The sequence below is a fragment of the Capra hircus genome, chromosome 18, assembly GCF_001704415.2.
Source record: "Capra hircus breed San Clemente chromosome 18, ASM170441v1, whole genome shotgun sequence".
Lineage (NCBI taxonomy): Eukaryota > Metazoa > Chordata > Mammalia > Artiodactyla > Bovidae > Capra > Capra hircus.
Genome location: NC_030825.1, coordinates 9,093,337 through 9,117,681, shown reverse-complemented (window position 1 = coordinate 9,117,681; position 24,345 = coordinate 9,093,337). Strand labels below are relative to the sequence as shown.

General features: G+C 42.1%; 2 protein-coding genes and 1 long non-coding RNA gene across 3 annotated transcripts in view; 2 read left to right on the top strand and 1 right to left on the bottom strand.

Annotated features, from left to right (window-relative positions):
* PKD1L2 (polycystin 1 like 2) overlaps nucleotides 1-3,153 on the top strand; it is a 100,819-nt gene extending 97,666 nt beyond the window's left edge. Inside the window, exons 41-43 of the mRNA XM_005691891.3 lie at nucleotides 1,105-1,206; nucleotides 1,715-1,846; nucleotides 2,967-3,153. Coding sequence (XP_005691948.2) covers nucleotides 1,105-1,206; nucleotides 1,715-1,846; nucleotides 2,967-3,128 — 396 coding nt within the window. The 3' untranslated portion in view covers nucleotides 3,129-3,153. The remainder of the gene's footprint in view (nucleotides 1-1,104; nucleotides 1,207-1,714; nucleotides 1,847-2,966) is intronic.
* Nucleotides 2,596-24,301, bottom strand: LOC106503084. Its single transcript, XR_001919426.1, has 4 exons — nucleotides 24,169-24,301; nucleotides 7,740-8,039; nucleotides 3,191-3,251; nucleotides 2,596-2,769 (listed from the first exon to the last, which is right to left on the bottom strand). It is a non-coding gene; the product is annotated as an uncharacterized LOC106503084 (long non-coding RNA).
* GCSH (glycine cleavage system protein H) lies at nucleotides 7,355-19,521 on the top strand. The gene is made up of 5 exons (XM_018061759.1): nucleotides 7,355-7,669; nucleotides 11,078-11,157; nucleotides 12,613-12,676; nucleotides 17,999-18,130; nucleotides 18,884-19,521. The coding sequence occupies exons 1-5, from the start codon at nucleotides 7,522-7,524 to the stop codon at nucleotides 18,979-18,981; spliced, it is 522 nt and encodes a 173-aa protein (XP_017917248.1). The 5' UTR covers nucleotides 7,355-7,521; the 3' UTR covers nucleotides 18,982-19,521.

Here is a 24,345-nt window from a genome sequence, read left to right as displayed (position 1 = left end):
CTGCAGGCCATGTTGGTGCCTGATGCCCTACACATGAGGCACGAACTTAGACGGGCCGAAACCACTTCATTTAGCTCCTTAACACTGAGAGCTTTTTGACAATCATGCTCTTATGTGACTGAAAACAATTTTTTTGAACTATCAATTATTTGTTTTACTATCGAGTAAAATAAGAAACAAAGACCGTCTGCCACATGCTGATTTCCATCTAAAGAAGCTTCAGCCTCATCCTCTCCAAGTCTATGATCCCCCAGGCTCCCACCTCTCTGCGACCTTTCACCCAGTACCAACCCACACCAGCCTCCTTCCCAGTTCTCACCCTGCCCCATCCAGTCTCTCACCTCTGTCATCCCCCTGGTGTCCATACCACACAGCAGTCCATCTTATCCTAGACTTCACTCCACCTCTAACCTTTTCCCTGCCCTTTTCACCCCAGTCCTGGCTCTCACTCCACTGACCCCACCTCATCTTCCTCTCTCACCCTCAGAAATGGGATGAAGTGTGCTGAATAAGTGATGGAGGGTATTGGCTAAGAAGCTGGAATCTGGCTTTGTTAAAAGTACCCCATCCCATCCTTTAATTCATGTGGATTTTTTCAGTCCTCCATCTGCAGTGTGTGGGCTGCAAGGACACTACAGTGTCTTGCGGGACCAGGAGTCACCAACTCAGGGCCGAGGAACTGCTGGGCTTCCCTCTGATGCAAGAGCTATGGGGAAATCTTTGAAGAGGGGGTAACTATGGTGAGAGGAGACCATGGTGGGGAGGCTGGTCCTGCCCAGGCAGAAGCCTGTTGTGCATCCAACCCAAATCCCCCAGAGCAAAGAGGCTGGGGCTGCAGAGAGCGCAGCACCATTACTGAGCCTTAGAGTGACCATCTAGGAGACCACAGCAGTGGTCTCCGAGTGTTGGTGTGTGAGCCCAGGTGCATGTGCATCCCCTACAGAACTAAGTGTGTACACACACCCATTTGAAGGCCCTGTGACATGGACAGTATTGCCAGGCCAAGGATGTGGCTGATCCAGACTGCAGACTCTGCTGTCAAACAACACCTTTTGGGGGTGGCATGGTTTCTTTCCTTGTTCATAAGGACTCTTTCCTTAACAGTCAAACTTAATCTTTGGTTGGAAACTCCGTTCCTACAAAACCCTCTTTGATGCGGCAGAAACAATGATCAGCCTTCAGCTGGGAATCTTCAACTACGAGGAGGTAATGGAGGAGAGAGGCAGTGAGGGGGGTATGGATACTACCATCAACACCAAACCTTTATGAAAATTAGAGAAAGCACCCCCTCAAATGCCTCCCCAGTGGATGTCACACCTTGGGTCCATGACCTGGCAAGCGCAGGGCAACTCCACACAAATGAAAAGGTTCCCACAGCTCACCCTGGGGACCCCTGTCTACAGAACATCAGACACTGGCTAATCAGGGGAAGGCTGTGCTGGTGGGTGTCTGGAAGGGAATGCTCCTGAGGCTAGCCAGAATGACACCCATATTGGAAACGGCAGCAGTGGGGAAGAGAGGGGTTGCCCTTTCCATCTCCGGGCAGCTTTTGAGAGCACTGCCCACACTCTCAGCCCCCAGGCAGAAGGGAAACTTCCTGGCTCCAGGATCTGCCTAGCTCTAAGGACCAGCTTCCCTCTGAAGGTGCCTACTGAGGGAAGTGACCACTAGCACACAGGACCCTGAGGGATGATTCTGGTTCTCTCCCTGACAGGTCCTGGACTACAGCCCAGTGCTCGGCTCCTTACTAATTGGGTCCTGCATCGTTTTCGTGACATTTGTGGTGCTGAATCTGTTTATCTCTGTCATCCTGGTGGCGTTCAATGAAGAGCAAAAATATTATCAGGTGGGTCCCTTTGGCTTGGTCTTCAAAAGTCACTCATCTTGAACTAAGAACAGGCTGGCTGAGCAGCATTAGACATTAGGGGAACCAAAGGATCACTGTAGCTCAAGGGCCTCATTTCACAGGAGGGGAAACGGAGGCCCAGAAGGAGGAAATTAATCCCCAAGATCATAGCAAATGAAAGGCAGACTAGAATCACGTCTCCAATTCCCAGCTTGGGACTCTGTTCATTACATCGGTGATTCCCAGCTATGCCTGTACACTAGGATCATCTGGGGGCTTCAGGAAATGCCTGCTACTTCACCTGAGGCAAATAAAAACAGAATCCCTGGGGGAAGGATCCAGCCACTGGTATTCCTAAAATTTCTTGTGTGGTCTGCATGTACAGTCAAGACTGAGAATCCCTTGGATTTAGGTGATGACAAACAAAAGTTAATATTTCATGAAGTGGACTGTCTCCATTCAGAGATCTGCAAAATGGGGTGTAAGGCAGGAAACTTTTATAGGATAAAGAATAAAGGATAAGGAAGTAGAAAATAGAAAATATCTGATTGGCCAGGGCCACAGAGTCAGCCTTGTTTGGGGTGAGAAGGAAGAGGAATTAAGTATAGAGCCTGGAGTGGTCTGGCGTCTGGGGACTGGCTGACTGGCTATACTGCATTGCTGGGGGAGCCTCTACAGAGACACAAAAGATATCCAAGTTTCAATTTGCTGACATGGCACCCTGGGCAGGAGTGGCTCCATCTTGGGGCTAGAAATTTATTTCAAGATGTCATATGGTCATTTTGGCTTACCACCAAACTCTTCTCCATTTCACATTCCCAGCAGCAACACATGAGGGTCTTTGTACACAAATTCCTAATAGCCTTTGTTGGGGGTGGTAGAGGGCATCTTGTCATTTTCAATGCAGGGGAAGAAGGAAATCCCTGGGGATAAAGGCAGGAGTGAATACCCTTAAGATTCCCAGAAGAAGGTCAATTCCAAAACAAAAGCAACTCTAAACAGTGATATCACTTTGGCAGGGACCAAAGTGGATGATAAAACCATGGTTTCCCCATAAGAAAGAAAAGCCCCTGAAGAGAACAGCTCTACATCAGTCACATGGTTCTTTCTCCCTCTGCAGCTGTCGGAGGACAGAGAGATCGTCAATTTGCTACTGATCAAGACACTCAGTTTTCTGGGCGTTAAATGCAAAAGGCAGGAGCCTGGAAGCAGCAGTGAGCAGCCTGAGTTGTTGTTTGAGGTCTGGCACCCTCAACCTGTTTCAACTGTGCCCCCAATTTAAGCTGTTGGTCCAGGCATGATCTGTAGAATAGGGGAAGGCCAGCACATTAGGCCTACACTTACCAGTGATTCTGTAATCTCTCCAGGTTAGTACTTTTCTGTGTCCATATTAGAGTCACCAAGCCTGGCAAGCAAAAAAAGATAAGAGAAATACATACATATAGTTGCCACCACTATGATACTGTTCAAATGTATTTCCTCCTAGAAATAAAACAAATATTGTCTGGAGTTCATGGGGAAAAGATCCCCTCTATAGACTAATTATTTCATCTTCTTGGTCAGTCAGGAGTTGCCTTTGAATGATTCTAGTTCAGGGTTTCCCAAACTGCGGTCCAACAGATGCTAATGGATGTTGTATTAGTTTGCTAGGGTTGCCAGAACAAAGTGCCACAAACTGGGTAGCCTAAAACAATGAAAGCGTATTGCTCCACGGTTCTGGAGGCTAGAAGTCCACAACCGAGGTGCTGATGGGGCTATGCTCCTGCAGCAGGCTCTATGAAGGAGCTCCCTCTTTTAGCTTCCAGCGTGTGCCAGCAATCCTTGGCATTCCTTGGCTTGTAGGTGCGTCACTGCAGCCTCTGCCTCAGTTGTCACATGGCCTTCTCCCCAGTACGGGGGCTGGGACTTCAGCCTATCTCTTTAGGGGACACAATTCAACTCATAACAGGTGTCGTCCTCCCTTAAATGTTTCTAGATCAAATGTGGGAAACACTGGACATACAAATTCTTTAGCATGGGAATTGTTAGAGCTTTTAATATGCTGAATATGTACGGTGAATCTCTTGGGATAGTGTGAGCAATAACATGTGTAATGATTCCCAAACCCCTATAACCAAGGCTTCTGGTATGACAGCACTTCAATCAGGGCTAGTGTTCTTTAGGCAATATTTTGAGAACTGCTGATCTATACTAGTGGTTCTCAATCTTGCCTACGTGCTAGAGACCCCAGACTTCACCCCAATTTATCTATCAGCATCTCTGAGTCACAGGCATCAATATTTTTTATGTTCCCTAGGTGATTCCAATGTGCAGTCAGACATGATAAACATGCTTTAAATTCTGAGAACCATAGATCTAGATAATAAAAGTCTTCCAGGTAACTGTGAGGATAAGTGTACATTTCCCCTCTGTTGCACAGTGGAAGCACCTGATGAATCCTTTGCAATTTACCCTGTCTTGTCTCTCCTCACACACCCATTGGAGCAGATACCTGCCCCAGATCCATTCCGCTTTCCTCCTTGCTGTCAGAATCCTGATTTATTCAAGTAGCCACTACCCTTACCCCACGTGACACACAGCAAGGTGAGGCTGCAGCCACCTCAAAGTAAATCTCAATCTGTCTTGATAATAGCCCTTGACAATGAGCCATTTAGGCTGGCCACATGATCCAGTCCCACTCCAGTACTCTTGCCTGGAAAATCCCATGGACGGAGAAGCCAGGTAGGCTACAGTCCATGGGGTTGCTAAGAGTTGGGCACGACTGAGCGACTTCACTTTCACGCATTGGAGAAGGAAATGGTAACCCACTCCAGTATTCTTGCCTGGAGAATACCAGGGACAGAGGAGCCTAGTGGGCTGCCGTCTATGGGGTCACACAGAGTCGGACACGACTGAAGCGACTTAGCAGCAGCATGATCCAGTCTGGCCAATGAAAATTTTGAAAAAAGGTCTCTGGGACACTTCTGGGAAAGGTCAGTTTGGTAATAAAAAGAGATGAGCTCAAGGGCTGCTGAACACTGTCTGGTATAAGACTGCTGGAACTCTGACAGCTACCTTGAGACCATGGGGTACAATCTGAAGATGGCAGAGCAGAAAGATGAAAGGAACATGCATACTTGATGAGGTCTTTAAATAGCTAGTGTAACAATGAAGCTGAACTACTGCCAGCCTTCTATCTGGATGAGAGCTTAAATTTTCTTTTATGATGGTTGAACCAGGATCCCACTCTACTACTAACAATGAAAAGCCAGGATCCTTTACAAACAAAGAGACACATAACATGACAATGCACATAAAACCTTGGGGGATTTATCTTCTGTCTACCCCAAAACCCATCATCCATTATGTATTTTGTCATGAGCTACATTTTCAGATACTCATCAAATAACTCATAGCAAAGTGTACACATGTCTTCTGAAAATATGGCACAGAAATCAACCCAAACACATACTGTCTGTTTGTTTTAAACAGGAAAAGTTCTAAGATCTGGATTAGTTATAAATTCTTCATTTCTTTTTCCAACTACTCCACTTCTCTATTGACTGTAAATATCAAATTATAAACTTCTTCCATTGTATTTCTGTGAGAGAAATAAATATATCTGCACAAAGAGATGAAGTGAAGTGAAGTCGCTCAGTCGTGTCTGACTCTTTGCGACCCCGTGGACTGTAGCCTGCCAGGCTCCTCTGTCCAGGGGATTCTCCAGGCAAGAATACTGGAGTGGGTTACCATTTCCTTCTCCTGGGGATCTTCCTGACCCAGGGATCGAACCCAGGTCTCCCACACTGGAGGCAGGTGCTTTAACCTCTGAGCCATCAGGGACTGTCACAAAGAGATGAGTAGACCCCTTTGAGACACCTGAAAGAAATGACCACCTAAATTTCCAGGTGCCTGTACCAATTGTATAATGAGATGACCTTTCACATCTCAAGCCATGGATGCTACAAAGATAATCAGATGGAAAAAAAAATTTTAATCCCCAATGCTTGTTACATTAAGAAAAAAAAAAGACACACTTCCTACTGCTTTGGCATAAGGGCCCATGACATAGCCCACAGATTGATAAGTGACCCTGTTCTTTGCATCAAATGAGTTATTAAAGCTGGGAATAAATATTTTAGGGGATGGCTTGCATTATGCTGAAGTGACTTGCAACAGAACAATAAAAACAGAACACTGACATTATGGAAGTTAACCAAGATCTGGAGTTTAGAATACAGCACTGTGAATCAGTCAGCATCCCAAACAGTGGCAAGTAGAACTGAGCTTAAGAGCAGTTGACTGCAAATTGGACTGATGAGCAAGTTCTGCTACTGACACCTAGTTTGCTTAAACCATAGAATGTCTCCCTCATTCCACTCCTGGGAAAGTTAGTTAACCTTTCCAAGCCTCCAGCTCTTCATCTACGAAATGAGTATAATACCTACCAGTAGGGGTTTGGTGAGGATTACAAAGGTAGTGCATCCCTCCCAGGCACATAACAAAGGTTCAGTGTACTCAGAGGAAAAGACAACTCAGAGGAGCATGATAGCCCCTGCAAACTACTGCACAGATGTGTTGACATCCCCAGTTTTGTGAGGCAGAATCTCAGCGCAACATTTGGGTCTCCCAAACACACACACACACATATATTCGCACATATACTCATACACGCATATACTTCAAGGTATACCCTGTAATACTGACAGTGTGGAGACTGAGGTGTTTCTCACTCCAGTGTTTCTTTGCTGATTCTTGCCTACTCCACAAAATCTGTGTTAAAGGTGAAGTCTTTTCCAAACCTAATTTTCTGTCTCCTTGGATTGGGTGAGACATGTCTTCTGCTTTTCTCCTAAAGTTTCAGTCACAGGACTGCTTAAGCAAGGAGCTGATCATGCTGGGTCTCAACTCTCTGCCTTTTGACTGCTACTGCAGTAGCTCCTGCAGTATAGACTCCACCAGAAGCCACTCCTGACCCTTCAACAAGTCCTTGCCCCTCTATGAGCTTCATGATTAGGTTTCTCCCCTCTTTGGAGACTGTAGGGTTTGGGGAATATGCAAAGTAATAAAGTTTTCAATATTTCAAAAAGTCAAAGAGAAACTGCATTCGTGTTAGGGCACCTTTGGCCAGTGCCCAACAACCAACTTCGGCTGGAATGATTCTTTGGATCTGCTATGAATACTGCTCTGGGTGACCTTGATCCTCTTTAGAAGGTGGAGACCTCATCTTTTAACAGGACTGGGAGCACCCTGCCTCCCCGAGGACCCAAGAGCACCACTCCTGCCTGGAGCCCTTCTCATAGCCTGGGTGGGTCTTGGAAGTCACAGATGCTGACCTACAGCTTTCACTCGCCCAGAAGCACCGCCTGAAGGCGTGGTCCCACCCTTCCCGGGACGCCCCGCCCTCGACGCCCCGCCCAGCTCGGCCTGGCCCGCCTAGTCCACAAGCCAGTCCCCGCCCCTCGCCACCGCCCCTTCCGGGCCTCAGGGCCTTCCGAGCGTCCACGCCCCTCCCGCATGCGGCCCTGTCAGGCCCCGCCCCTCCCGGGGCCCCGCCCCCGCGCCCCGGTCCAGCCAGCTCGCTCCGGCTCGCTCCGGCCCGGGGCCGCCCAGTCCCACCCCTCCCCGTCCCGCCCCGCCCCCGCCGGCCGGGGTGCTCTAGGTGCCGCGCGGAGACCCTCTGCACCCGTGCGAACATGGCGCTGCGCGCGGTGCGGAGCGTGCGGGCCGCGGTCGGCAGCCTGCGCGCCATCTCGGCACCCAGCGCGCCCTGCTCGCTGCGGCCCTGGGGACTGCGAGCGGGTGCCGTCCGGGCGCTGCGCACCGGCCCTGCTCTGCTGTCGGGTAAGTGCTGGAGGGCACGTGGGCCGAGCCGGGCTGCCTCGGGGGAAAGGGGCTTGGCCTCGATCCTTACCTCGGGTCCTCGTCCGTGGGCCGCCCGGGTCCAGCGAGGCGACCTCTGCGCGTTTTTTGTTGCTGAGACCCCGTGTTGCGGCGCCGTTGCTACCTCCCTGAGCTGCTTGGACGGCCCCGCAGCCTTTGTCCTGCGGGCTGGGAGCCGGGGCGAGGGGGCGGGGAGACTGAAGACTGGCGCGGCCGCCGTGTCCAGGGTGGTTCTGGCAGGATCGTAGGCGGCTCGCTGCTGCAGACCTGGGCAAGGTCGCTGAGCTCCTTCGTGACCTTAGGTTCCTCGCATTTGTGAGCATCGTGCACCCTGAGTGAGGACAAATAATAGGCTTTACTTTGCTATGCATATCGTCACTGTAAGTTCTGAAATAAAAGTAAAGCAAGCGCATTTATTGAAACTTAAAGCACTGGGTCTAGTTTTACCAGCTAAAGCTAGCATAATGTTGCAGACAACTATTTCCTAAAGCAGTGCGATAAAGTCTCCTGGGTTCCACTGAGGACGTTCTGCTAAAGTCTGTATCGTCGTATATAAAGTATAGTCGTGAATGTGTGTTGGGCTGAAACGAGGCCTTACATACACGGGCTTGATGCAACTGGGAGACTTGCCCGTAAATATCTTGGCCATCTGTGCTACTTCAGCACAAGTGAACGCAGAGCAAAAACTGTTGTACTTAATGCACCAAAACGTGAGGCACCAAGTGCACCTCTTCGCGAACTCCGGCTTCTTACTTGCACGGAGCACAGGTCTGGTGGCTGTTGTCTCATTAAGTTCGTTGTTTTAGAAACCTGTTTGGGACTAGAAAAGTTGATAAATTTAGTTCTAAGTCAAACATAACGAAGCTTACTTATCTCCTCCCCACCCGCCCACCGTAATCTCTCAGATCTGTTGGTGGTACATATCAGTACCTTACTAATTTACATACATCAATACATTACTAATTTGAATATAAGGGAAAAGCATTTCTCAGATAACTGACTTAAAAGCCTGTATTTTTTTGGTTAGTTCAGTGTTACTTTTTTGCATTGTCCTGTTAACTAGTTAAATATTGCCCAAGATATCAATAGCCATGATCTGGTTGAACACAAGTTTTCAATACTAGAGACTTGAGTTCCATTGGCTTCCTCTATCTTGGGTGGTCACTTGTTTACCTCGCTGGAAAAATGGAAATGATAATCCCTACTTTACAGACTTGTTGGATGAAATGAAACAATGTAACTGCTGTACATATAGCCTGATACATAGTAAGTACTTGATAATGTTACTTATTAAATGTTAGTGTATAGAATCAGCAGAAAATTGATCAAATGTTAGTGTATTTGATTCAGTGACTTTGAAAGGGGGGAAAATGCAAAGTTCTCATAAATTACTCAAAACACTTTATTTTCTGGGGGCTAAAACCCATTGTTTTCAAGACTCAAAACTACCAAATCTCCTGTTCACTTTTCCTTCCATTGGGCCAGGGGTTAAAGGAGAATTGTACCAATCATTGTTTTTAGCCTAAATTTCGTGGCCTGGTATAAAGACTTAATGGCCTTTGAGGCTAACAGGACCTGGGTGCATTTAGCTTAGCAATGTTGCTGCCTTTTCCTCTAAACTGTGGTTGCTCAGTTGCTAAAACTGAATGTTGAGAGCTCTTGTTCCTCAAGATTATCTTTACAATTAGGCAAGATGGCAAGACCAAGGTCAGGACAGTCTCAGAGAAGTCATATTTATGGTTGTCCAGTCCTTTCTATAAAAAAGTGTATTAAACTGCTAGTTCTAGAGTTGTCACAGAATGTTAGGGAGAATTGAGTGCTGTAGCCAGATAACTATATACTCTATGTTTTGCTCAGAATCTTCTTACACTTTAAAAAATTACTTCCCTCCAACTTTTGATTGCTTACTGTATGCCAAGGACAATGTTTAGAACTGGGGCTACGAATGCAATAAACCCTGCTCTTGCTTGCTTTGTGCTTGGTCTACTCCCTGGGGGAAGGTGACAGAAGAGCTGTATCTGTAGCATGTTAAGCGCCATGAGTGTGTTGGGGGGAGAGGTGCAGAGAGCTGGGGGAGCAGACTGCACAGCCCAGGAACCTAGGCTTGGAGAGCTAGATAAGGCTGCTGGCAGGAAGTTTCTAAGCTGAGATCGAAAGTCAAGAAAAGGCAGTGGAGAGAGTGGGTTGCAGTCAGAACACTAAGTACAAACAAACCTTAACCTTAGGGAAACATCAGATTGACCTGAAGCATTCAGTAATTTGAAGTGGAGCGGAGCAACTGACGGTGAGATTTTGCAACCTCTTCCACTGAGGAGTATGATATTCAAGTTATTTAATGATGGGGGTGGAAATTAATACTTTTTATTTACATTCTGCTATGTATCAGAGCTGTGTAATCAAGAGAGTTTAATGTTTTAAGTACAGTTATCTTTTGGGTTGGGGTAAGAGTGAACTAGCAATACTTTTAAAACAGTATCGAAATTAACAAGCCATTTTCATATTAATTTCTGTACTTTTGGAAAACTTCTTCACTTCAGAATGTGGTATATATTTAAGAAGATATGCTTTATAAAAATTTTTATTCTTTTAAGCAAGTACTGTTAATTCCTAAGTAATTTTTTTCACATCACTCAAAGTTTGGTAGGTCTTTGTTCCAGGAATCCTTGAGTAGTTTGGCCATCCTTGTATTTGAAAAGAAGCAGGTTATAAAGCCAAGGGCTAACCTGTCCAGTGAATGTTGAGCAGAGCTTGCCTTTCTACCAGTTAATGTCTTAGCTCTGAGGTGACAACTGAGTTCTGATGGTATAATTTGCTTCTCATAATGATGGTAGCCACTTTATTCAAGGGCCAACTTGAATTCAGTTAAAGTAGGATCAAGAACTTAGTCAAGTTATAATTGTTCAAGGTCAGTTTTATTCTTGATACAGCTCTACCTAAAGAGGCACATTATTTTTTAGGTTAAGTCATTTATGAGCAGTCTTTATGCTCCCAAAACTTCATCACTCTTTCTTCAGAGGGACAGACTTCTTTCTGCAAGACAGATCAGTAATGGATAAGTATACATTTGAAATGTGCTCCAGTATTTGTGTATATGATTTAGACCGAGTAATGTTGAGTACAAATAATCAAATCGCCAAAAGATCCAAAGGTATTTACATCAAGCCATCTTTGCCTAAATAATACCACTGTTGAGATGTGTCTTTTCATATGATCTATTTCGTCCTGGGCAGTATACTGTTGAATGACAGTGTCAATAAGTCAAACAGATACTGGGAAGGCCTTGCCTTTTGATAGCATTGATATGGAAAAAAAAAATGCTTTTAAAGAAGTGATGCCACTGCTTTTCTGAAATGTTGGTCTTTATTTTAGTGCGGAAATTCACAGAAAAACACGAATGGGTAACAACAGAAAATGGTGTTGGAACAGTGGGAATCAGCAATTTTGCACAGGTACTAGATTGTCTTGAAATATTTAAAACAGTCTGCTCTTGCCTAAATTCCATTGTCTTTATCTTTTAAAAATTGTTTATTCTGCCCCTTAGTATCTTGGGCCCTTTAAAGGTCCTTAGAAGAACATCTGTCATAGGTGGAAAAAGAAAAACATAGGAAAGTGTATAGTGTTTTAAGAGATTAAAAGGTTAACAGTTAATAAATTCAAGGGAAATGTTTGTTTCATATTGAGGCAGTTAAGGAAAGCAGCAGAGCAAGCAAAAGGGCTGGAGTGTTAGTGTTTTGTGGATAATAGTGATATACACAGGACCTGATATACACAGGACTTCCCTGGTGGCTCAGACAGTAAAGCATCTGCCTACAATGTGGGAGCCACTTCACTTTCACACATGACCTGGGGACTTGAAGAGGGAACACCTAGAATGGCACAGATTACACAAAGATAAACTTTTTATTTAGAGTTTATCTCAACTAATTCCACTATTGCCACTGAGCCTCTAGTTTGATATTGTGTAAAAGAAAACTACAATACTAGAAAACTACACCAGGACTTCCCTGGTGGCTCAGATGGTAAAGCGTCTGCCTACAATGTGGGAGACCTGGGTTCAGTCCCTGGGTTGGGAAGATCTAAAGGAAATGGCAACCCACTCCAGTATTCTTGCCTGGTAAATCCCATGTACGGAGGAGACTGTTCGGCTACAGTCCATGGGGTTGCAAAGAGTCGGACATGACTGAGCGACTTCATTCAAAAGAAAACTAGAAGCCAAACAGCAATATGGATCAGTGACTTTTCAACTGGACCTCTGGGTGGGGAGGGGAGAGGAGGGGGCAGGGGATATTAACTGATTAGAGGATATGGTATTCCTCAGAAATGCTGGGATCTCATGTACTGAGAATCAATGACAGCTGTATCTTTGTGGGCATATCTGTGTACCTACTGAGGCCCAGTACAGAATGCTCTGTGAAATACTGTATAAATATTGTCCTCCTCTCCTCAATTTTATGAGGGGAAATCACTTAACATGGAAAATGACATGCAAAACAATATGTGGTGGATGACCTGAATCGTACAAGGGGTTGTAACCCACTCAACTTGATGGAGAGATCACTGTTGATTAGTCAGCAGATCAATAGGAGAAATGTCCTCAGTAAAATTGCAGAAGTGGAAAAGCACAAAGTGTGTTTGTTCTTAAAGGAGCTAGTCATCTTTTCGGGGGCATATGGTTGGTGACAAGGGTCACTGCCACCTGTGGGCCAGCTGATGTCATGTTTTCTTGCAAGTCCTGAGGTAAGAATAATTTTGCATTTTTAAAGGGTTATAAGAAAAAACAGAATTTGATCCCTCAAGTGTAAAGTATATACTATTTGAATTAAAGGGATTAAATGCTTGGCTTGTTCCTAATTACTAGGTTTAATTTGATCTCTTAGAGATGTTTTTGTTTTTGTTTTTTAAAGGAAGCTTTGGGAGATGTTGTTTACTGTAGTCTGCCTGAAGTTGGGACAAAGTTGAACAAACAAGGTGAGTGTTTTTCTCATCTTGGTATGTCATGATTCATGCCATGAGTTTTCTTTAATCTTGAATAATAACTTGTCTGCATCCTATTGCCATCCCTAGCTGTAAGGAATGATGATAGTGAAGAATAGTGAACATTTTCATATTTTATAATGGAAGGTAGGAAGTAGAGAGAAATGGCTTTTAGCACCATCCCTGCCACACATTGATGCATCAGTGATATAGCTGAGGTCTCTTAAGTTTAAAAAATAAAATCTGTTTTTCTTTGGAGGCAGTAAAGAATATCAGAACATGAGCTCGTGAGTCAGAATCTGGTTTTAAATCCAGGCCCCTCAACATATCAGCTGTGCGATTTGGCGGAAATTACTTAATGTAGATCTCATCTGTGAGTTAGGATAATAACTGCCTCATATAGTAGTTGTAAAGATTAAATGGAATTAGCATAACATCCAGCATAAGATTTGTTGTTGTTTAGTCACTAAGTTGTGTCCAACTCTTTTGCAACCCTTTGGACTGTGGCCTGCCAGGCTCCTCTGTCCATGGGATCTTCCAGGCAAGAATCTTGGAGTGGGTTGCCATTCCTCCTCTTCCTGACCCAGGCATGGAACTCATGTCTCCTGCATTGGCAGGTGGATTCTATACCATGGAGATTAGTACTTGATAAATGTCAAGCAGTGGAACCACGTGTATTATTATTCATGGGCTCCTTGACATGTATAAGACACTGCTAGAGAATTTAAGTATCTGTTTTCTAATATCTTTGACAATATTTGCCATATCTTTTTCTGCTTAAACTTTCCCTATCATTTATCTTGTTTAAACTTTCTTTTTATCTGTATATCAGTTGTTTTCTTTTTTATGCTTAATTTTAAAATTTCCATTAATATATGTTGAGTAACCTCCTTAAACTAATGAATGCTTTAAACTTTCTGCCAAAGGTGTTTTTTAAATTGATAATGAAATTTATATATGGTGAAAATGCCTAGATCTAGATCTTAACTAGATCTAGGTATTAACTATATACTCTTAACTGTATAATCCAAACAGTTTTGGTAAACGATAACCTCTTCTCTGATTTCTGTCACCATAGATTACTTCTGCCTATTCTTTAACTTCATTTAACAGGAATCAGACGACATTATGCCTGGTTTCTTTTGTCTATTGTCATGAGTTTGAGATACATTCATATTAAGTGCTCAGTAATTTGCTTTTTATGCCAGCGGTATCCTATTGTGTTTGCTGAAGTGGTTATACCATTTGTATTCTCACCAACAGTATCAGAGAGTTCCATGTACAACATATCTCATTGTGGTTTTAATGTGCATTTCCCTAGTGACAGATTGTTCACCTTTCCATGAGCTTTTTGCCACTCACATCTTTGTGAAGTCTCTAGTCTAATTTATCTTTTTTTATCATTGATTTTCAGCATCTTTTATAAATTCTAGATATAAAACCTTTTTCAAATATGTATTTTATGAATATTTTCTCATATTTATGTATAAAACATTGTGTCTTCTCTAAGATATCTTTGTCTTCATAATTCCCAGATTATATACCCCAGTAACATGAGGTGCTATGGGATATTTTTAATTTTTAACATCTGTTGGGCACAGCACAAACTAAGATTCAGTTAAGTTAACAATTTCAATATTGAATCTTACTCTATTACTTTGGGTAATGTATCTTTGAAGCAAGTACTACACAGTTGGTGTGGAACATGAGGTTGGGCACTGGTTGATATGACCTGATTTCCTGATGGAAAACTTATACAATATGCAGCAGACACACTTATATCTGTAAATGGTAATTAAGAATGAAAATTCTGTTTTTGTTCAATTTCTGTGTTTGTTTTTTTTAAACTGCTACTCAATTGCTAGGATATAAAAACCTTCTAAGTAGTTTGGATCTGACCGCTTAATAAATTGAAATGTTAGGTATTTATTTTGGTCTAGGAGAAGGCAATGGCAGCCTACTTCAGTACCTTGGCCTGGCAAATCCCATGGACAGAGGAGCCTGGTAGGCTGCAGTCCATGGGGTCCCTAGGAGTCGGACACGACTGAGCAACCTTACTTTCACTTTTCACTTTCATGAATTGGAGAAGGAAATGGCAACCCACTCCAGTGTTCTTGCCTGGAGAATCCCAGGGATGGGGGAGCCTGGTGGGCTGCCATCTATGGGGTCGCAGAGAGTCGGACACGACTGAAGTGACTTAGCAGCAGCAGCAACAGCAGTGATTACCACAAAATCACCACCAAGGGCACTGAGAACTGAGAAAGGGCACAGTATGGGCAACTCAGGTCCATACCAAGGTTCATAGAGATTGAACATTTCATTATTAGGTATATTTAGCTGTGGGAGTTTTCACAGATGCCCACTATCAGATGAAGCAGTTCCTTTCTATATCTAGTTTGCCAAGATTATCATTTGTGGATGTTGAATTTTTTCCATCTGTTGACATGTCTGAAGGGTTTTTCTTGTTAATGTGATGAATGATTCATTTTTTAATGTTAAACATTCATTTTGACTGTTTAACCAACCTTGGATTCCTGGTAGTCATTGTGTAAGAACTGTTTCTTTAAAATGTACTGTTGAATTTGACTTGCTGTTTTTTTACATTATGTTCATGAGAGATACTGGTCTTTTCTTAAAATGGCTTTGTCAAATTTTGGAATCTGTTCTATCTGGTGCATAGAATAAGTTTAGAAATATTCCCACCTCTTTTTCTGAAAGAATGTGCATCAGTCTTGCTAGCTCTTCATCAATTTTATCAATCTCTTGAAAGAATTTCTACTATGTAGAATTCTACAATGCTAAATTTTCTATTTTCCATTTCATTTATTTTTTCATAGCTTTATTTTCTTCCTCCAACTTAACGTTTTCTCGCTTCTGGAAATTTATGGGTTTGTTGGTTTCCACGGTTTTTCTTAAATTGACTTTTTATCTATACTGTAAAATGCCATCTCCCTTGCGATGAGTGGCAGCTAAAATCTAGTTTGATGCTTTTTGTTGGTTGTGCTGGGTATTTGTTGCTGCAAGGGCTTTTGTCTAGTTGTGGGTAAGAGGGGCTGTTCTCTAGCTGGAGTACACAGGCTTCTTATTCCGGGGCTTCTCTTGTTGCGAAGCATGGGCTCTAGGTGTGTGGGTTTCAATAGTTGTGGCTCATGGGCTCAGTAGTTGCAGCATACAGGCTTAGTTGCTCCACAGCATGTGGGAGTCTTTCTGGATCAGGGATTGAACCCATGACCCCTGCAGGCAGATTCTTAACCATTGGACCACCAGGGAAGTCCCTAAAAGTCTTTTTTTTTTTTAAGAATCCAAAGTGTCATAGCTTCTTTCAAATGTTGCCTCTTCTCTATAAACTGCCTTCTTTTGTTCACTTTCTAGTATCTTTAGAAGCCAGGTCATTGATTTTAAGATGTTATTTTTAAATAAAACCTAAAGATATTACCATTATCTCTGTTTCATTGACTACACTAAAGCCTTTGAGTGTGTGGATCATAACAAACTGTGAAGAGCTCTTAAAGAGATGGGAATACCATACCATCTTACCTGTCTCCTCAGAAGCCTGTATGTAGTTCAAGAAGCAACAGTTAGAACCCTGTATGGAACAACTGATTGGTTCAAGATTGAGAAAGGAGTAGGACAGGGCTGTCTAGTGTCACTCTGTTTGTCTAACTAACCTATACACTGAGCACATTATGAGAAATGCTGGGCTGGACAAGTTACAAGCTGGTAACAAGATAGGTGGGAAAGGGACTTTCCTGGTGGTCCAGTGGCTAAGACTCTGTGCTCCCCAATGCAGGGGGCCGGGGCCTGGGTCTGATCCCTGGTCAAGTAAAGTAGATCCCATATGCTACAACTAAGAGTCTGCGTGCTGCAACTAAAGATCCTGCGTACCGCAACTAACACCCAGTTCAGTAAAAAAAAAAAAAAAAAAAAAGATGGGAGAAACGTCAACCTCAGATATGCAGATGATACCACTCTAAATGGCAGAAAGCAAAGAGCAATTAAAGAGCTGCTTAGTGACAGTGAAGGAGGAAAGTGAAAAAGCTGGCTTGAAACTCAACACTGAAAACTAAGACTTCATGACAAATAGAAGGGGAAAGGGTGGAAGTAGTGACAGATTTATTCTTGGGCTCTAAAAGTCACTGCAGATGGTGACTGCAGCCATGAAATCAGAAGACGATTGCTTCTTGGCAGTAAAGCTATCACAAACCTCGACAGTGTGTTGAAAAGCAGAGTCAATACTCTGCCAGCAAAGGTCTGTATAGTCAAGGCTACGGTCTTCCCAGTGGTCACGTAAGGTGGTCAGAGATAGACCGTAAAGAAGGCAGAGCACCAAAGAATTGATGCCTTCAAACTATGGTGCTGGAGAAGACTCCTGAAAGTCCCTTGGACAGCAAGGCAATCAAGCCAGTCTATCTTGAGGGAAATCATCAACCCTGAATATTGATTGGAAGAACTGATGGTGAAGCTGAAGCTTCAGTATTTTGATCATCTGATGCAAAGAGCTTACTCATTAGAAAAGACCTTGATGCTGGGAAAGATTGAGGGCAGAAGAATAGGGTGTCAGAGGATGAGATGTCTGGATGGCATCATGGGTGCAATGGATATGAACTCAGGCAAACTTTAGGAGATGGTGAGGGACAGGGAGGCCTGGTGCACTGCAGTCCATGGGGTTGCAAAGAGTCGGACATGACAGGGTGACTGAACAAAAGATATTATTTCCTTCTAAGTACTACTTTAGCTCTACCCCCACAAACTGGTATGTTATATTCATATTCAGTTCAGATCAATTTTAGATGGTCTTTCTTCATGTTCAGTGATCCTTTCTTCTGTATCCAGTCAACTATTAGTGCCATCTAGTGAATATTTTATTTTAGATAGGCCTTCCAGTTCTAGAATGTCCATTTTAAAAATTATTAGTTTTTTGCAGGTATTCCCCCCAACATTCACTCACTGTGATTTTGTAACAGCTGTTTTGCGATTTCTCTGCTAATTCCAATATGTGGGTCTGTGGAACATTTGGAGATCTTTATATTGACTACTTTTTCACTTTGGCAGGCCCATACTCAATCCTCTGACCCCTTGAGCAAATAAGACTATGATTTTTTACTTGTGTTCTAGTTACACTGTGCTGTTTGGATGGGGCAATGTTGTCAGGCTACAAATTGTATAAGTGAAGATCTTGCATGACAAAACCTATGGTTTTATTTAAAGATATTTAGATCTTTTTATTATGACTATAGAGGTGATCACTTTTCTCTATTTTGTATTTTGGGATCACTAACTTGACATTTCATATTTTCTTTAATTTTCTCAATTTAGAGGAGTTTGGTGCTTTGGAAAGTGTGAAAGCTGCTAGTGAACTCTATTCTCCTCTATCAGGAGAAGTAACTGAAATTAATAAAGCTCTAGCAGAAAATCCAGGACTTGTCAACAAGTCGTGTTATGAAGATGGTAAGTTGTTGCTGAAAATTTTTTTAAGGATTGTTTGCTGCAGTTAACATTTAATCTAGACTATAAAGCAATCTTTAACTGACTGTGATTTCTTTTTGTACTTCTTGGTATTATAATAAATAGATATTCTGCTTTAAAAAGGAAAAACACAGGTTAGGTTATATTTTGGATCTCTCTCAATAAAAGCATTGCCTAATTTTATAGGGTTCTTAGTGTTGTAGTTGTAGACTCACTGTAAACACTTCAAAGTACTTACCTCTTCAGTCATAAAGATCTAATCACATTTTGTGATAAAGATGGTTAACAATATTTATTGCATTGTTTTCTCATATTTTCATCTTCTTCATAATGTAGTAAGGTAAACTAGTAGCAGTTTTTTCCCTTTCATAGATGAAATTCTCAAAGGATTTCTTTGGTAAAGTCAAACAGCCAATAAAATGCAAAATTAGCATTAAGTTGTAGTTTCCTATTTCCTATCACCTACTTCTCTCTTCTAATGCTTTCTAATGCCATTAATTTCAGTAGTTATAGTCTTGGTGTTCCTTATTTTATATACCTGTATATTTGGATCCCTGTGTAAAGTTGTTAATGCTTATTAACTACAACCTCAGATTTCTTAATCCATGATGGTACAATTTCTTCTGGTTCTTTATCGTTATTATATGTAAGAAATATTAATTCTTAAGGTTAAAATTTATGTGATTTTCTCTTTTAAAAGGTGATTTGGAATATGATACTTTTTTTTGGTTGCAGGTTGGCTGATCAAGATGACATTCAGTAACCCTTCAGAACTAGATGAACTAATGAGTGAAGAAGCATATGAGAAATACATAAAATCTATTGAGGAGTGAAAATGGAACCCCTAAATAAACTACTTTGAAACAACTTAATCTAGCATAGTTGTCTTAAATTAGTGGTGGATAGATATTTAAAAAGCAACTTTTAGCAAAAGAAACTACTTGTAACAATGTTTCCTGAAGAAAATACCCCTTAACTTTCTAATGACTTCAGATAAACACGGTGCATCTTTTCCACAGCATCCTGTGATTTTTAGGCTAGGCTCCAGTTATAATATTCAGAATTCCTGAAATTATCTCTGGTAAAACTAATTACAAAAATTATGTAATTCAAGGATAACATGGTTATCTTAAACCTTATATGACACTGTAACTTGCTTACAGCTATCCTTGGATTTGGGTCAAAATTATCTTCCCACTAGAAATAACTGCCAGTGGAGAAAAGTTTGTTAGTTGTATAGTGTCCAATGAAGAATATTACTATCTTAATTTTGCAATATACTGTGTTTGCTGGTGCTATTTTTATACAGTGAAGTAACAGCCTTGCACGAGAATAAACAATTTAATAATAAAATATTCAACTTCTTAATCATGAATTTTGTTCTGCTGTTAATATTTCATAGTATGTTTCCTAGTATTTATAAAGATGCTAATTTTAACTTATGGGAAGTCTTTTCTTTTTTTTTTTTAAAGGAAATTTAAGTCCTGACAATGAGAAAGTTCCAAGAAAATGTTTCCTTTTAGTCACAAACCTGGCTTTTCTTAAGCAAAGATCTAATTGCCTGATAACATCAAGTACTATTTTTTTATTATCTTTAATGTATTGAAAAAGAAATCACTGACCTTGTTTTTCTGTCATGCTAAATTACAAGAGTGGAGTAAAAACAAGAAAAGGTGAAATTGTCACCAGTCTGGTACATGACAACCTTAAGAAAGCTAAGCCACATAAGTAATGGGAATAGAAGTGGACACAGTGAAACTTGTGGCCAACATAGCATACAGTAAGAACAAACTCTTCTATCATTTTCCCAATACTGGAGGAGAAGGGAAGTATTTAGGCATTACTGTCTTCTGGTAAATAAAGAGCAAACATGAGAACCTAGAGTATGTAGATAGATAAGTAACATACAAGCCTTTCCTGTTCCTCTGTAAAATGGATGCATTCCTTCCAGGACTAAGCCAGTAGCCCTATCACTGCTGAGCTGCCTGTCAGTGATGGCTCAGTGGGTAAAGCGTCTGCCTACAATGCGGGAGACCCAGGTTCGATCCCTGGGTCGGGAAGATCCCCTGGAGAAGGAAATGTCAATCCACTCCAGTACTCTTGCCTGGAAAATCCCATGGACTGTAGCCTACCAGGCTTCCCAGACCATGGGGTCACAGAGTCGGACACGACTGAGTGACTTTTCCCCCTTCCCCCCACTTTGGAACTAGAAAGGGATGAGTAATAGTTGCTCATCTTAGTCTAAATAATTAAATTTTGTTTTAAAGGTGCTCTTGTGTATTACCGTCTTTGGTCTTTACGATAGCCAGAGCTTGGTAGGGCATATCCATAACTACCACCATTTCACAGATTAGGTGATGGAAAGGATAAAAGCTGGAAGTTATGGTTAGGGTTTTCACATTTCCTGATTCACTATCAGTTCCTTTGCAAATGTATGTTACTATAAAAATACAAGGGAATTCCCTGGAGATCCAGTGGTTAGGACTCTTTGACTATGTAATGGAAGTTAGGCACTTTCATTGCTGGGGCCCAGGTTCAATTCCTGGTTGGGGAACTAAGACTGCACAACATGTGTGATGTAGCCAAATATATATATTCAAATGGGAGTCTAGTCAAAGCTATGGTTTTTCCAGTAGTCATGTATGGATGTGAAACTTGGACCATAAAGAAAGCTGAGTGCTGAAGAACTGTGGTGTTGGGAGAAGACTCTTGAGAATCCCTTGGACTGCAAGAAGACCCAACCAGTCTATCCTAGAGGAAATCAGTCCTGAATATTCATTGGAAGGACTGATGCAGAAGCTCCAATACTTTGGCCACATGATGCGAAGAACTGACTCATTGGAAAAGGCCCTGATGCTGGTAAAGATCGAAGGCAGGAGGAGAAGGGGGCGACAGAAGATGAGATGGTTGGATGGCATCACTGACTCGAAGGACATGAGTTTGAGCAAGCTCCAAGAATTGGTGATGGACAGGGAAGCCTGGTGTGCTGCAGTGCATGGAGTCGAAAGAGTTGGACACAGCTGAATGACTGAACTGAACTGGGAGTCTGATGGGGGAAGGGGATCGAATCAAAGAACAGCTATCACAACTTGGTCTTTCAGAGTTTAGAATACAGAGCCAATTCAATTCTGTTATAGTGCTGCTGAAAATAATAGGTGTTGAATGGCACTTCAAATGGACTAAATCAACAAAGAATTCAGTTTCTCAGACCTCATTCCTTTGAATCATTTTGGTCTTAATAGAGAAGCTTAACATATGTTTTGAATAATGCTCTCTAATTAAAACTCAAGAAATGAAACAGGTAACCCTGAAGGTTAAATTTTCTTTTTCATTTCCCCGAAGTTGACAGCCTTAAGTTTTAATAAAGAAACCACTAGAGGGCTCGCGATAGGCATGCTAGTATGAAAATGAGGCTGGTACTTCAGATCACCTCAGCATAATCAACTTCGGAATTTTTCTGAATTTCTGCAGTTTCAGGCTGCTAAAATGTCAGGGTAGCACCCACTTTCAGTTTTTAAAAATATGCTAAGTATATAATTGTCTTATTACTCAACAATCACTGTATTATTTCAGACCTAATCATACATCTATATTTGTGATGAACTTTTTCTTACCAGCAACATGGTTTTACTATTGACTACTTCCTCCACCCGTTTTAAGTGGATGTTGGGTTAGATATAGGTTCAAAACTGAATGGAAAGTTTCTGTATACCTCCTGCCACCATTTTGGTGTTTTTAAAACACCCCTTTGCCAACTCCGAGATCTTATTCTACAAAAACTTTTGTATCTTGATTCCATCTCTACTTCGGCATTTTATAAACATGACTAGCTAAACACACTTGTCCATTTATGTTTCTGCACAGTCATGCTATCAAACTTCTACTTGCTAAGCCTCAGTGGTGATTACAAGCCCCTTTAAAAGGGGTATGCAGGCATAATTAGTGTGAAGCACATCAGTTGTCACATCTTCCAACTTCCAAATGTACTTAGGGCAAGGTGCTTTCAGTCAACATGTTTAACAGTCATTTAATAAATCTTAGTTAAGACTTTTGGTATACTTCCCCAAAACTGAGAATGTAGCTTTAATGACTGGGGTAACATCCTGCTAGTCAGGTGGTTTCAAATTTCCCATTTTCAACATAACTGAAGGGAGGTCCTTCCTAACCAAACTGTCTGCTGAAGTTAAGAGACACAGCAGTGACAAAATCCCTTTCATGTGTGTCTTCCTATGAACAAGTTATTTCACTCAGCTTACATCTTTGAAAAAAAAAATGAATAAAACAGACTGAATCTCTCATTCTGGTAATATGTAATATTTTCCCATAGATACATGAATTGATGAGAGGACAGCCCTATATTCCGTACACTTCCAGGAACATTCTTTTGTTTACTATTTGTAAACACAAGGAATACACTCCTATTATTTGCTGAGTAGAAATAAAGGTGATTATATATCTGAAAACAAATTTAGTTGTTTTAACTTTACAGTCATGAAAAATTTTTAAATTTCATTTTCAAATTATATTTTTGTGTTATGTTAGGATGAAATTCTGTGGATAAAATATACAGTTATGAATTCAAGGGGAAAAAATCAAAAGAAAAATTTCCATTTTTTCTTTCACTTTATAGTTTTTTTCCTTTACAATTAAAAAAAATATATAGAATGCTTCACAAACTTGTGTGTCATCCTTGTGCAGGGACCACACTAATCTCTGTATTATTCCAATTTTAGTATATGTGTTGCCAAAGCGAGCACAAAATTTTCCATTTTTTTCATGTATTTTGATAATCTGGATGTTACATCCTTTAACATTTATGATTGGGAACTTCCTGATGTCCCAGTGGTTATGATTCTCGGCTTTCACTGCAGGGGCCCAGGTTCAATCCCTGGTTTAGAGAAGTGATATTCCATGTGGGTCAGTCACGTAAAAAATATATATATAATTGAAAATTTCATGTTTTAACACAAAAAAATGTGGAATGAGGCATGCAGTTTTGCATAATTCTTAGAAATATGCATAAATACTATTAATTACAGGTTATAAAATACAAAAGATCCAAAAGTGTATTTTTAGGTAAAGAATACCTTAAGTAGTCATATTCTAGAAAAGTACATTGTTCTAAGGTCTTAGAATGTTGTATTTATGTCATAAAAATGGTCTTTCCTTTCAATTGATAGGCTTTGTAATTAATATAGTGTATGTCAATCACCTTGGACTCTTTTGCGACCCCATGGGCTGTAGCCTGCCAAGCTCCTCTGTCCATGGAATTTTTCTAGGCAAGAACTGGAGTGGGTTGCCATTTCCTTCTCAAGGGGCTCTTCCAAACCCAGGGATGGAACAGGGTCTCCTTGCACTGCAGACAGACTCTTTACCATCTTAGTCATCAGGGTAGCCCACACAGCTTTTAATCAACAGTGGTATAAAAGGCTTATATTTCTCAAGCAGTAATAGTTACACTTTTAAAAGCAGAAAGGCTTTGGAACCAGAACTGAACCACCATGAATGCCTGATTTCGGGCAGTTTCCCATTCCTGGCTGCACATTGGGATGCCCGAAAGTACCAGCACCAAAAGTGGGAGGGGAGGAGAGGGGGACCTTTCACTGTCTTCAATGAGTTCCTCAGCTGATATAACGACGTGGGGCTATTTTGACATCTGTGGAAAACATGCCAACGCCCACTTCACAGGTTGCGCTGCTACAAGACCTGGGTACCAACTAGTCCCGCCCAGTCAAAGAAGTGGCTTAAACGCCTACTGTGAAGTTTCTGGCCTGTACTGCCCCGACACAGTCCTTAGGTGGGGAAGGGCAATTTGGGGACAGTTGGCAAAGTCTGGGGACAATTTCGTTCATCTGGTACCTCGTGGGTAGAGGCCAGGGATGCTACTATCCACCCGTCAGCACAGAACCAACCGCGCCACGGGCAACGGTGCTGAGGGCGAGACCCTGGCTCTCTGAGGGGAAGCTGAGTCCTCGCTTTCTAACTCCAAGGCCTGACGGGCGCCTAAGGGGACACGGTACCTCGCCATGTGACCTCCCGCGCGCTCACCGGCTGTGAGCGCCTCATGAGCCGGTGGAAGCTTCGCGGCCGCGCACAGCCTGTCGGGAGCACGCGCCAACCGCGATCAGTCAGAGGCGCTTCCCCCGCTGAGCTTTGTTGCGCGGGGCGAATGTACGTCACTTCCGCCGCGAATCCCC

Coding starts and splice junctions, on each gene's coding strand:
- GCSH (XM_018061759.1), top strand. CDS start 7,522: ATGGCGCTGCGCGCGGTGCGGAGCGTGCGGGCCGCGGTCGGCAGCCTG. Junction 12,677..17,998: donor GACAAAGTTGAACAAACAAG/GTGAGTGTTTTT, acceptor TTCTCAATTTAG/AGGAGTTTGGTGCTTTGGAA. Junction 18,131..18,883: donor CAAGTCGTGTTATGAAGATG/GTAAGTTGTTGC, acceptor TTTTGGTTGCAG/GTTGGCTGATCAAGATGACA.